We start from the raw sequence: 13,710 nt of genomic DNA, 5'->3' as shown, positions 1-13,710 counted from the left end.
CAATTGTAATTTGAGCTCTCAGCTGTTGGCACAGGAATCTCATCAGTCTCAGCTAGTTTGTAAACAGAAGGGTGCTGGCACTGCAGCTAAGGGTGCACAGGATGTGGCTGGATTGTGTACTGTTTAAGGGCTCTGCCTTTGTCATGGGAGACCAGGGTTCGAATCCTGGCTTGGGAATGCAAAACCTATTTGACTCGTGCTGAATCACAGGTATAGAGGGACCTTGTGCTGGATCGGTGGACTACAGTATGGTTGAGGAAGCCTAGAGTCTAGACCAGGGATGTCTTATTCCAGTCCTCAAGGGCCGAGGTCCTCAAACATTTTTGGCACAGCTCTGATGGATGGGATTGAATCAGGAAAAGTGTGGTTCATCAAGGAGAACACATTTCTTTCTTAGTCCATCCTAATCACTGGCATGCATATGGCCCTCAAGGACTGGCGTTTGAAACCTGCGGTCTAGAATTCGGGTATAATTTAAATAAAATGTCAGTACCGAGGATCCCAACTCTGACAGTCTTGGTGGAGTTCGGCAGTGGGTCTGTCATGTAAAGTTATGGTAGTGCAGTCTTGTTTGTGTGCAGGAACTTTGTGTTGAAGGTCTGAAGGTTTCTGAAAAGCTAATTTTTCCTCGTTATGAAAAAGTGCAATCACATCTTTCCGCTGTGCCAGAACTGCAGGGCACATGGAAGCGCTAACAGTCAGCATGCTGTGTCATGTAGCCTCTATCCCTTGGCACCTCTTCGCTTGTGGCACAATTTTTCACCTCGCCTACAGCATCCACCTCCAGATAACAAGACACACCAGCACAGGCTCGTTCCCCCTGCTTCATTATTTCCCAACCTGAGAGCATTTGCAAATTAATTGATGCGTAGGAGGGAAGGCATCTGCTATTGTAAAAGCCTTTAACAGCAGCTACAGTGATTGCAAATCCAGTGACTGAAGTGTTACTATGAGAAGTGAAGTCTGGTTAGGGAAGGGGTGGAGTCTACTAGATGACTCTCTTTTTGGAACAGTGGGAGGGATTGCACTCAAAAGTGTATCTAACACCATGTAAAAATTTCTGATGAGAAGGCTGAATAAGAGAACCCCCTTCCTGTTCTCCCACCCTTTCTACTCTTCTAATGGCCCTTCTGTATCGTGCCCACCCAACCCCTTCTGTCACATGCATGTAAATAAGGTGACTTGACTTTTCCCTGTGCCCAAATTTCCAGTCCTGCCCTGCTCCTGAAAAACTCCCAGCGGCGTAAATTACTAATCGCCCCCCCCCCCCCCCCCCCTCCAGGCTGCCGTGGATTTAGGAGGATAACTTATTTCATCTGCCAGCTATTGCTTGTGGCCGAAATCTATATTTTTTTTTTTTTTTTTTAATAGTAATTTTGGCTCTGTCTTTTGACAGTGCCCAAACTACTGTCTGAACACTGCTATAGCTGTAATTCTCATTACGATTGATGGTGTGCCCAAATTTCCTTTGCCGTTTTAGCCTGTCCCGCCCTTCTGTCCCCCTGCTCCATGGCTTACTGCTTGCATGCACGTGATACCATCATGGTAATGGTTTGGGTTTGCCAATCTGCCTATGCAGCTGATGGGTGCATTGGGAACACTGCCAAATTATCCAGAATTCTAGAGAGCCACTTGGTCCCATCCCTAATCATTTCACGACAGTTTATGCCTAAATTTGATGGCTGTTGACGTCTTCACTTAAAGTGGCTGGTGCCACAAAACGCAGCGACAATATACATAGCTTCTTAGGCATAGTGCAAAGTCCAAATTATGAACTGCTTTTATGCACAAGTTTCTTCATAATCCTCCTGGTTTAGAGCTTTACTATGTTATATTGATACTAGGTAAAAGGACTGCCTGTCAAATGAGTGCTAGGCCTCAGCTGGTATTCCCCCCCCCCCCCCCCCCTGCCATGTAAACAGCTGCACTTTCACACCCATGCTCTCACCCGTGCTCTCACTCCTCTGCTCTCTAAAGTCCGTCCACCTGGAGTGCATGCACGCCAGGCACAACACATGGACACAGCGACAGGGATGTCATATAGGACTGGGCTTCTTCCAGAAAATGCTTAGTAAAATGTGAATATAATCACTTTATATAGATGCTGTATGGGTCTCTCAGTATGTTTTACGTAACGTATAATTTGTGAGTTGTGCCACTATGTGAAATCGCCTGAAATAAATTTCTTTAGGCATACTGTGGTTTCAGAAGGTATCTGTTCTGCATATCATTTAAAGGGGATCCGAGATGAAAAACTAACAAGTAAATTGTCTATATATCTAAAGTTTAGATGGTTTACACAGCAAATCTAGCTGCAAACCGCTTCAGGAGTTTGATTTATTCCTGTGATACAATGAGGGCAGCCATGTTCTGTTTGTCACAGGCTGAGGGCTGGAGATGCTATCAGCTTGCCTGTGTGTAATGTGACAAATTTCAGTCCCCTCTCCTCCTCCTTCCTCCCCTCTGCCTCTGAAATCACTGGCTAGTAACCTCCACCTCCTCCTGCCTAGACTGAGCTCCCATAAGCCCTTGCTACATTGCCAAGGCACTCTAAAAAGCCGTGGGCAAGGCTTGTTTAGTTTATAGGGAATTAGAGTATTAAAACAAAACAAAGTATTTGGCTTGAGGAATGCTATATATATATATATATATATATATATATATATATATATATATATATATATATATATATATATATATATATATATATATATATATATATATATCTATCCCCTTTATGCAATGAGTAAAAGGGTTTTATCTCGGATCCACTTTGAAGGTACAACCAGCTCTACTTTTCCATACAACTAATGCAATTCGTCAACACATGCATTAAAGCGAGTTTTATATATAGTACAGATAAGGATTAGAACATTAGTGGCAAGTCTCATATTTTTTTCAGCCATATAGCTTTTTAAAAAGAAAAAAACATAGCATAATTCTGTCAGTTGCAGTTTTAAAACCACATTCTGTATTTTGAGCTATAAAACAAAGCAGAAATAATGACCCTTAACTTCCTGCAGTAAAACCTTATCTCAAGCTGTCTGTTTCTTTAAGTGCTTCAAAAACAGTACTGTATTGAACAGTGTCAGAACTCAGAGGAGCTCTTTTGCATAGATAACTGAAGTTTTCCTGTACTGGAAAAAACTCTTGTTACTAATGTTCTATTTCTTAGCTGTACTACACAATTCATATCATAAGTTTATTTTCACTTCAGGTTTACTTTAAAACGCAGACAAGCGTACACAGTGGAAAAACACTTGCTGGGAATGGCCTGTAGTTTCTGCAGACAAGTGTTATCGCTACCTTACAGGTTCTTTGAGATCTAATAGATTTTTGAATTTCCCTTTGTACATGTGAATTGCAGATTAGCCATTCTGCTCGTTGCCTCAAATTTATGGTCAGAAGATGCAACGTTTACGTCAGTAAATGTAAACTACACTCGTGCTCTGCCGCCTCTAATGTATGTAGGTAGAGCATGTACCGCCCTCGGGTGGCTGGGTCATGTGGCCCTGACGTTTAAAACCTTTGGAGGGGAGTATGTGGTGGTGTGATGGGGGTGGGTTGTAGCCGGAGGATGTAGCTAAAAACTAAAATTAGAAAATCAAACAGTATATTTAAATACTATCTTGATGCTATTCTGAACTTTGGTTTGGAGCGTAATAGTCACCTGTTACACAAATGATTAAGGTGAGGCAACAGTTCAATTTTCAGAGCAAGGTGAGCTCACAGTTCTCGCTATTTAACCACTGTGATAATTGTGTTTCTACTATGCTGCCAGTTATTCCAGCAAGTGTACAAGGTGACAGATCTGAACAGATACTGATGAACCGCTGCAATGAACCTGTCATGATAAAGATTATAGTGGATGCCAGTGCAAGAGCTGGTCATATTCCTGGAGTCTTGTAGATGTTCTTGTATGTGCCCTTCTGTCCCCAGTGTGGTCCACTCCCCTCTTGTGTCTAAGCTACCCCCCGTGTAATTAGCAGTGTAGCGGCAAGTCTTGCCTAATTCAGCAGCTCCCGCAGACCTCTCCTCTTCCGCGCTGCTCCCCCTGGTTACCGATTTTGCTGATCAAGTCATCAGCAGAAGCCATCACTAAGCATGCTCTCCCAAGTAGCTACCTACTCGTAGGTACTCTGAATCGAAAAGTTAATTACAGCACCTGTGGGGGTGGGTGAGGGAGGGTTAACTTACCAATGCTGCCGTCTGTTCAAAAGCTCTTCAATCGCATCCCATGTTGCGTTTCAGTCACCCGCACGCTTCCTCCTTCAACCCGGAAGGAGGAAGCGTGGTAGTGACTTGGGACGCAATTGGAATGCTTTTGAAGTCCCTACCACGCTTCCTCCTTCTGGGTTGGAGGAAGTGTGGGAGTGAAAAAAATTCAAAACTGTCCAATGTTTAACCGTGTTACGTTATGTCTGTCATTTGTATCATTCTATGTTTTGTCCAATGCTGCGTAATCTGTTGCTGCTTTATAAATTAAATAAATGCTAATTTCCGAAGATTTGGGTTATTTCAAGTGGGATAAAACATTGACTTAAAAAGTAGGAAAACACATTTTTACTGAATGTTAACAGTTATCATATTTGCTTTTGTGCACAAGTAATATTGTCTGTTTACTAATTAAAAATTCTTAAAGCAGTTTACCTGCTCTGAAAGCTGCCATTGCATTTTATTGCAGAATTGCTGTATTTATATATTAAAATCTATCTAGTGATCACTTCTCAGCTCTTTCTGCTTCTTGGTTGAGTACAGCTCAGTTTCGGCAGTTTGCTAATGTTTACTAAATGGATCTGACAAACCTGTAAACAAAATGTTATCACCTCTTCTGGTGGGGCCAGAAGCTTTCCACTGGAGCTAGTAGCTTTCCATTGAAGAAAGGTGCGGTTTAACGGTTTGCTATTCTGCTACAGTGTTTTTTTTTTTTTTTTTTGTGCTAGTTAATTGTATGATGCAAATGCTCTCTTAGCACAAAGAGGAAATGCAAAGTTTCATACATGTTTAATGTATGATGGTGTTACAGGAGCAGATGGGAGTAAACTTCTGGGCTGTCCATACACTTTAATGTTGGAGACAGTTAGCCATTCGCGTCGGTGACTGTAAACGGGCCACATTGTAGCCCGATGAATCCTTTCAGGTGTCTCTTCCGTACTCTGTGTTTTGCTTAGAAAAAGATATATTCCTGGCAATAATGACACTAGTCAGAGCAAAAGCTGGCAAACACTAATGATGAAGCGATTGGTAAGATCCTGTTGTACACGATCTTACATGTCAGGTTTCCATGGAGATGTTTGTAGTGTAAAGCAAATAATGATTTTTACTTTTTTTTTTCAAAAAATGGCACATCGGCGCTAATAAAGACTTGGCAAAGCTAATGACTTGTGCTGTGTTTTCATGGCAGGAACTCTTTCGGGCCTTATTAACTATTCCCTAAATGGAGCAATTCCAATGTAATTCTACTTTTGCAGCATCGAAATGCAAGGAAACTGGTCAGCACTTTCAGATTTCAAAATGCTACCTTTACTTATGATAACCAGATGGTTTTAGGTATTTGTGTAAAATTGGCCCGGTGAGCTCAGCTTTGTTTCAGCATCGGAAGGCTGGGACTACACTCATATCTGTGGATAAGTGCAGTTTTCCACAGACAATGGCCTCAATTCACTAAGCTTATCTCCTGTCTTTAATAACTTTTTATAGAGTTATCACCATGGTGATGAGGCATGTAGTATTCAGGAAACCTTTTTACCTGAGGCTAATCTAAAGTTAACTCTTCGGGCTTTAAAGGGATACTGTAGGGCGGTCGGGGGAAAATTAGCTGAACTTACCCGGGGCTTCTAATGGTCCCCCGCAGACATCCTGTGCCCGCGCAGCCGCTCACCGATGCTCCGGCCCCGCCTCCGGTTCACTTCTGGAATTTCTGACTTTAAAGTCAGAAAACCACTGCGCCTGCGTTGCCGTGTCCTTGCTCCCGCTGATGTCACCAGGAGTGTACTGCGCAGACACAGACCATACTGGGCCTGCGCTGTGCGCTCTTGATGACATTAGCGGGATCGAGGACACGGCAACGCAGGCGCAGAGGTTTTCAGACTTTAAAGTCAGAAATTCCAGAAGTGAACCGGAGGCGGGGCCAGAGCATCGGTGAGTGGCTGCGCGGGCACAGGATGTCTGCGGGGGACCATTAGAAGCCCCGGGTAAGTTCAGCTCATTTTCCCCCGACCCCCCTACAGTATCCCTTTAAGTTAACTTTTCAATCCTTAAAGAGAATCTGTATTGTTAAAATCGCACAAAAGTAAACATACCAGTGCGTTAGGGGACATCTCCTATTACCCTCTGACACAATTTCGCGGCTCATCGCCGCATTAAAAGTGGTTAAAAACAGTTTTTAAAAGTTTGTTTATAAACAAACAAAATGGCCACCAAAACAGGAAGTGGGTTGATGTACAATATGTCCACACATAGAAAATACATCCATACACAAGCAGGCTGTATACAGCCTTCCTTTTGAATCTCAAGAGATCATTTGTGTGTTTCTTTCACTCTGTTCTCATGCACTGAAGTTTCAGGCTGCTCGTTTCTTCCTGCAAACAGCTTTGCCCTTGTCTGTAATTCTTCAGTATGTGAAAGCCCAGCCAGCTCAGAGGACGATTTATCCAGCTTGTAAGAGATAAGAGAGAAGAGAGAGAAGCTGCTCTAATCTAAATATCACACAGGCAGTGTGCAGAGAGGGGCCTCCAGGGGGGAGATGCATCACAGAACCACAACACTGAAGAACTTGGCAGCCTTCCAGACACAGGCCGACAAGTCTGACAAGAGAGAGATAAGTTGATTTATTACAGAGACAGTGATAGTATAAAGTGCTGCAGTTAGCCAGAACACATTAGAATAGCTTTTTAAACTTGTAGGATGATAAAAAACAGGATGCAATTTTTGTTACGGAGTCTCTTTAAAATAACCAGTTAAAGACAGGCTGTTAACTGTGTGTGAAAACTACAGAGGAGGTAACTTAACCACCCTGGCGTTCTGATTAAATCGCCAGGGTGGCTGCGGGAGGGTTTTTTTTAAATAAAAAAAAAACTATTTCATGCAGCCAACTGAAAGTTGGCTGCATGAAAGCCCACTAGAGGGCGCTCCGGAGGCGATCTTCCGATCGCCTCCGGCGCCCAGAATAAACAAGGAAGGCCGCAATGAGCGGCCTTCCTTGTTTTGCTTATATCGTCGCCATAGCGACGAGCGGAGTGACGTCATCGACGTCAGCCGACGTCCTGACGTCAGCCGCCTCCGATCCAGCCCTTAGCGCTGGCCGGAACTTTTTGTTCCGGCTGCGCAGGGCTCAGGCGGCTAGGGGGGCCCTCTTTCGCCGCTGCTCGCGGCGAATCGCCGCAGAGCGGCGGCGATCAGGCAGCACACGCGGCTGGCAAAGTGCCGGCTGCGTGTGCTGCACTTTATTTCATGAAAATCGGCCCAGCAGGGCCTGAGCGGCGACCTCCGGCGGTACTGGACGAGCTGAGCTCGTCCAGACCGCTCAGGTGGTTAAGGAATGAAGAGATAAGATAACTCACTCACTGTGTTTTGGCAAGCTTTCTTTTGCCTTATCTCCAGCATGATCTTAGTGAATTGAGGCCTCTGTAGTTTTCACACAGTTAATTAACAGCCTGTCTTTAACTCTGGAGTTATTTTAAGGATTAAAGCGTTAACTTAAAGACAGAAGAGGTAACTTGAGGTCAAATGTTTCCTGAACACTACATGCCTCGTCACCATGGTGATAAATATAGACGTTATTTAAAGGGGTTCTTTCGCGAAAAAAGTAGGCAGTTAAAAAATGTGACAGATGACAGGTTTTGGGCCAGTCCATTTTTTTTAAGGGGGATTCTCAGGGCTTTCTTTGTTTTCAACAGCATTTCCTGAACAGCAGTTGCAAAGTCTAACTGACATAATAGTGTGCAAGTGATTAGGGAGGCTGGCTGGTATCTTACTATGTTGGCAGTTAAACTGCTGTTCAGGAAATGCTGTTGAAAACAAAGAAAGCCCTGAGAATCCCCCTTAAAAAGATGGACTGGCCCAAAACCTGTCATCTGTCACATTTTTTAACTGCCTACTTTTTTTGCGAAAGAACCCCTTTAAGACCGGAGGTAAGCTTAGTGAATTGTGGCCAATGACGCCTTAAAACGCACACCTGCCAACAAAAACAAAGATCAGCTGAAGGCTGCAGGTCTTCATCAATTGAAATCGCACATTCGGTTGTAGGCTGAAAAAAATCGCATATTCATAAGTGCAATTGCCAAGCATTTTTTTGGGATGGAACTAGGTTGACAGTTGTCTGCTCCTATTGCATGAATGACTAGGAACAGAATATGAAATTATTATTGCACATGGCTGTATATCATTCTTGACTTTTCGAGTTGTCGAAGTGAAATTATTCTATTTCTCTTTTTCGTTGCTACAGGAAACAGATTTCATGTTGTTCGCTAAACTACAATATTCTGCTTGAATACCAATCAGCAATTGCCAGAGGATTACAGAGTCCACCTCTTACAGTTAATGAGCCCTAGAGAAAAGGGTACATATGTAGAACCATCTGTGCAGACGCTGGGAAAGCTATTGGAGAATTGTAGTATTTATCCATATTTTTTGCTGACAATCCTTTTTTATCAAAAGCTAATTTTTGTGTGTAAGTGGGACATGAGTTTAGCCTCACGTGCATATGGCATCATTTTGATAGTAGTGAGCCCTGTTTGATTTCTCCTCATCCTATAAAAAAACCACTAGTGACAAATCAATGTCTGCGCTTAGAAGTTTGAAAGGGGTTCTGTTAGGGGTTTCTGAGGAGAAAAACAGACACTTACCTTGGGCTTCTATCAGCCCCGTGCAGCCGTAATGTCCCACGCCGTCCTCCTCCTCCCATCTGCTGTTCTCCGCCGCCGGCCCCGGTCTAAGCGGCATGGGATCGAACTGCGGCTGCGCTACAGTGGCCGCGCACCCGCTCGCTTCCGCCTGCGTCATCGGAAGCTTACTGCGCAAGCGCAGTACAAGGCTCCGTTGTACTGCGCCTGCGCAGTAAGCCTCAGATGACGCGAGCGGAGGCACGGCAACGCGCATTATTCGTCTGTGTGACAGACGAATAATAGCCCGGTGCCGGCTGCGGGGAACGGCAGATGGGAGCAGGACGGCGTGGGGCATTACCACTGCAGGGGGCTGATAGAAGCCCCAGGTAAGTGGCAGTTTTTCTCCTCAGGAACCCCCACAGAACCCTGCCGCACCTGCACTCTGTATTCACATGTTCCAATTTTCATAGAAATAGTTTATGAATAGTAACATTTCTGCCTCTTCTCCTTTCTTCTGAGGTTAGCAAGGTATATATTTTTTCTAACTTTGTCAGTACACCGGCAACAAACTGTATCTGTGGGAGGACCCGACAGATGGCACTGCTGTATGAGCAGCTTGGCACACGGCACACTATTCTCTCTGCCTCTGATGCATTTGTGGGTGCTGTGGAAGCCGTTGAGGTGAGCTGTTACCTCCACAGCCCCCACAAGGCGATTTTGTGAGCAGCAAACTGCGGCCATATTTGGCCTTTTCCTATGGGGGAGTGTCATGTTCTGTTTTGTAGGAACTACTGAGTAGATGATCAATGAGATGCAAATTTTGATGCACTTGTGTATAAACTTTTAATGCCATATATGCAGTTTGAAAATTGACCACTCAGTTTAAACCCGGTTTAAATTGATTGGTCCAATTTCAAGCTGCCTATATATGCATACAAATTTGAATCAACTTGGAAAAATGTGCATCTCTTTGATCATCCCTACTACTGAGCCTCAGGAAATGCTCATTAGTCAGTAAGTAATGAAAATAAGCGACTTTTTATTGTGCGAGCAACAGTTAAAATTTTTATGTAAAAGAGCAACTATGGTGAAACTTAGATTTCATGACTAAAAAGTGTAAAATAGTTTTGAATTTGCTTGCCAGGGTCTTTTCAATCACTCATCTAGGAAAGGGATGGTGCACTTACCCTTGCACCATTTCCAGTCTTCTTACTTTGGGGAAGGAGGCCAATTACCCACATTCAGTTGTATGGAACAGGAAATGGCTTGCTATCGGGAGCATTGTGGGAGTAGGTGGAAATGTTCAAAAGATTCCTCCGCACCTTCCATGGGATAAAACCAGATCATTTTTATTAACTCCTCCGCCGTCTCCTCCTCCTCCTCCGCCGTCTCCTCCTCCTCCTCCTCTGCCGTCTCCTCCTCCTCTGCCGTCTCCTCCTCCTCCTCCTCCTCTGCCGTCTCCTCCTCCTCCTCTGCCGTCTCCTCCTCCTCCTCCTCCTCTGCCGTCTCCTCCTCCTCCTCTGCCGTCTCCTCCTCCTCCTCTGCCGTCTCCTCCTCCTCCTCTGCCGTCTCCTCCTCCTCCTCTGCCGTCTCCTCCTCCTCCTCCTCTGCCGTCTCCTCCTCCGCCGTCTCCTCCTCCTCTGCCGCCTCCTCCTCCTCCTCCTCCTCCTCTGCCGTCTCCTCCTCCTCCTCCTCTGCCGTCTCCTCCTCCTCCTCCTCTGCCGTCTCCTCCTCCTCCTCCTCTGCCGTCTCCTCCTCCTCTGCCGTCTCCTCCTCCTCCTCTGCCGTCTCCTCCTCCTCTGCCGTCTCCTCCTCCTCCTCCTCCTCTGCCGTCTCCTCCTCCTCCTCCTCTGCCGTCTCCTCCTCCTCCTCCTCTGCCGTCTCCTCCTCCTCCTCTGCCGTCTCCTCCTCCTCCTCTGCCGTCTCCTCCTCCTCCTCTGCCGTCTCCTCCTCCTCCTCTGCCGTCTCCTCCTCCTCCTCCGCCTCCTCCTCCTCCTCCGCCGTCTCCTCCTCCTCCTCCTCTGCCGTCTCCTCCTCCTCCTCTGCCGTCTCCTCCTCCTCTGCCGTCTCCTCCTCTGCCGTCTCCTCCTCCTCTGCCGTCTCCTCCTCCTCTCCTCCTCTGCCGTCTCCTCCTCCTCCTCCTCCTCCTCTGCCGTCTCTTCCTCCTCCTCCGCCGTCTCCTCTGCCGTCTCCTCCTCTGCCGTCTCCTCCTCCTCCTCCGCCGTCTCCTCTGCCTCCTCCTCCTCCTCTGCCGTCTCCTCCTCCTCCTCCGCCGTCTCCTCTGCCTCCTCCTCCTCCTCTGCCGTCTCCTCCTCCTCCTCTGCCGTCTCCTCCTCCTCCTCTGCCGTCTCCTCTGCCTCCTCCTCTGCCGTCTCCTCTGCCTCCTCCTCTGCCGTCTCCTCCTCCTCTGCCGTCTCCTCCTCCTCCTCTGCCGTCTCCTCCTCCTCCTCTGCCGTCTCCTCCTCCTCCTCCTCTGCCGTCTCCTCCTCCTCCTCCTCTGCCGTCTCCTCCTCCTCCTCCTCTGCCGTCTCCTCCTCCTCTGCCGTCTCCTCCTCCTCCTCCTCTGCCGTCTCCTCCTCCTCCTCTGCCGTCTCCTCCTCCTCCGCCGTCTCCTCTGCCGTCTCCTCCTCCTCCTCTGCCGTCTCCTCCTCCTCCTCTGCCGTCTCCTCCTCTCCTCTGCCGTCTCCTCCTCCTCCTCTGCCGTCTCCTCCTCCTCCTCTGCCGTCTCCTCCTCCTCCTCCTCCTCTGCCGTCTCCTCCTCCTCCTCCTCTGCCGTCTCCTCCTCCTCTGCCGTCTCCTCCTCCTCCTCCTCTGCCGTCTCCTCCTCCTCCTCCTCCTCTGCCGTCTCCTCCTCCTCCTCCTCCTCTCTGCCGTCTCCTCCTCCTCCTCCTCTGCCGTCTCCTCCTCCTCCTCCTCTGCCGTCTCCTCCTCCTCCTCCTCTGCCGTCTCCTCCTCCTCCTCCTCTGCCGTCTCCTCCTCCTCCTCCTCTGCCGTCTCCTCCTCCTCCTCCTCCTCCTCCGTCTCCTCCTCCTCTGCCGTCTCCTCCTCCTCCTCCTCTGCCGTCTCTTCCTCCTCCTCCTCCTCCTCCTCTGCCGTCTCCTCCTCCTCCGCCGTCTCCTCTGCCGTCTCCTCCTCTGCCGTCTCCTCCTCCTCCGCCGTCTCCTCTGCCTCCTCCTCCTCCTCTGCCGTCTCCTCCTCCTCCTCCTCTGCCGTCTCCTCCTCCTCCTCTGCCGTCTCCTCCTCCTCCTCCTCTGCCGTCTCCTCCTCCTCCTCCTCTGCCGTCTCCTCCTCCTCCTCCTCCTCTGCCGTCTCCTCCTCCTCTGCCGTCTCCTCCTCCTCCTCCTCCTCCTCCTCTGCCGTCTCCTCCTCCTCCTCCTCTGCCGTCTCTTCCTCCTCCTCCTCCTCCTCCTCTGCCGTCTCCTCCTCCTCCGCCGTCTCCTCTGCCGTCTCCTCCTCTGCCGTCTCCTCCTCCTCCGCCGTCTCCTCTGCTCCTCCTCCTCCTCTGCCGTCTCCTCCTCCTCCTCCTCCTCCTCTGCCTCCTCCTCCTCCTCTGCCGTCTCCTCCTCCTCCTCTGCCTCCTCCTCCTCCTCTGCCGTCTCCTCCTCCTCCTCTGCCGTCTCCTCCTCCTCCTCTGCCGTCTCCTCCTCCTCCTCTGCCGTCTCCTCCTCCTCCTCTGCCGTCTCCTCCTCCTCCTCCTCCTCTGCCGTCTCCTCCTCCTCCTCCTCTGCCGTCTCCTCCTCCTCCTCTGCCGTCTCCTCCTCTCCTCCTCCTCTGCCGTCTCCTCCTCCTCCTCCTCTGCCGTCTCCTCCTCCTCCTCCTCCTCTGCCGTCTCCTCCTTCTCCTCCTCTGCCGTCTCCTCCTCTCTCCTCCTCTGCCGTCTCCTCCTCCTCCTCCTCTGCCGTCTCCTCCTCCTCCTCTGCCGTCTCCTCCTCCTCCTCTGCCGTCTCCTCCTCCTCCTCCTCTGCCGTCTCCTCCTCCTCCTCTGCCGTCTCCTCCTCCTCCTCCTCTGCCGTCTCCTCCTCCTCCTCCTCCTCTGCGTCTCCTCCTCCTCCTCCTCCTCTGCCGTCTCCTCCTCCTCCTCTGCCGTCTCTCCTCCTCCTCCTCCTCTGCCGTCTTCTCCTCCTCCTCTGCCGTCTCCTCCTCTCCTCCTCCTCTGCCGTCTCCTCCTCCTCCTCTGCCGTCTCCTCCTCCTCCTCCTCCTCTGCGTCTCTCCTCCTCCTCCTCCTCCTCTGCCGTCTCCTCCTCCTCCTCCTCCTCCTCCTCCTCTGCCGTCTCCTCCTCCTCCTCCTCTGCGTCTCCTCCTCCTCCTCTGCCGTCTCCTCCTCCTCCTCCTCCTCTGCCGTCTCCTCCTCCTCCTCCTCCTCTGCCGTCTCCTCCTCCTCCTCCTCTCTGCCGTCTCCTCCTCCTCTTCTCTGCCGTCTCCTCCTCCTCCTCCTCTGCCGTCTCCTCCTCCTCTGCCGTCTCCTCCTCCTCCTCTGCGTCCTCTCTGCCGTCTCCTCCTCTGCCGTCTCCTCCTCCTCCTCTGCCGTCTCCTCCTCCGCCGTCTCCTCTGCCTCCTCCTCCTCTGCCGTCTCCTCCTCCTCCTCCTCTGCCGTCTCCTCCTCCTCCTCCTCCTCTGCCGCCTCCTCCTCCTCCTCCTCCTCTGCCGCCTCCTCCTCCTCCTCTGCCGCTCCTCCTCCTCCTCTGCCGCCTCCTCCTCCTCCTCCTCCTCCTCCTCTGCCGTCTCCTCCTCCTCCTCTGCCGTCTCCTCCTCCTCCTCTGCCGTCTCCTCTCCTCCTCCTCCTCCTCTGCCGTCTCCTCCTCCTCCTCCTCCGCCGTCTCCTCCTCCTCCTCCGCCGTCTCCTCTGCCGTCTCCTCCTCTGCCGTCTCCTCTGCCGTCTCCTCC

At 49.8% G+C, this 13,710-nt stretch overlaps 2 protein-coding genes across 3 annotated transcripts in view; both read left to right on the top strand.

Moving 5' to 3' along the window:
• The window catches only part of MED27 (mediator complex subunit 27), a 390,553-nt gene that overhangs the window by 97,664 nt on the left and 279,179 nt on the right, over positions 1–13,710 (top strand). The gene's annotated exons all lie outside the window — the stretch shown is intronic.
• The window catches only part of LOC137528410 (uncharacterized), a gene marked incomplete at its 3' end in the record, with an annotated part of 6,005 nt that continues 1,714 nt past the window's right edge, over positions 9,420–13,710 (top strand). Inside the window, exons 1-2 of the mRNA XM_068249702.1 lie at positions 9,420–9,506; positions 11,978–12,099. Coding sequence (XP_068105803.1) covers positions 9,420–9,506; positions 11,978–12,099 — 209 coding nt within the window. The remainder of the gene's footprint in view (positions 9,507–11,977; positions 12,100–13,710) is intronic.

The sequence above is a fragment of the Hyperolius riggenbachi genome, chromosome 8, assembly GCF_040937935.1.
Source record: "Hyperolius riggenbachi isolate aHypRig1 chromosome 8, aHypRig1.pri, whole genome shotgun sequence".
NCBI lineage: Eukaryota > Metazoa > Chordata > Amphibia > Anura > Hyperoliidae > Hyperolius > Hyperolius riggenbachi.
This window is presented reverse-complemented; position numbering and strand designations above follow the sequence as displayed.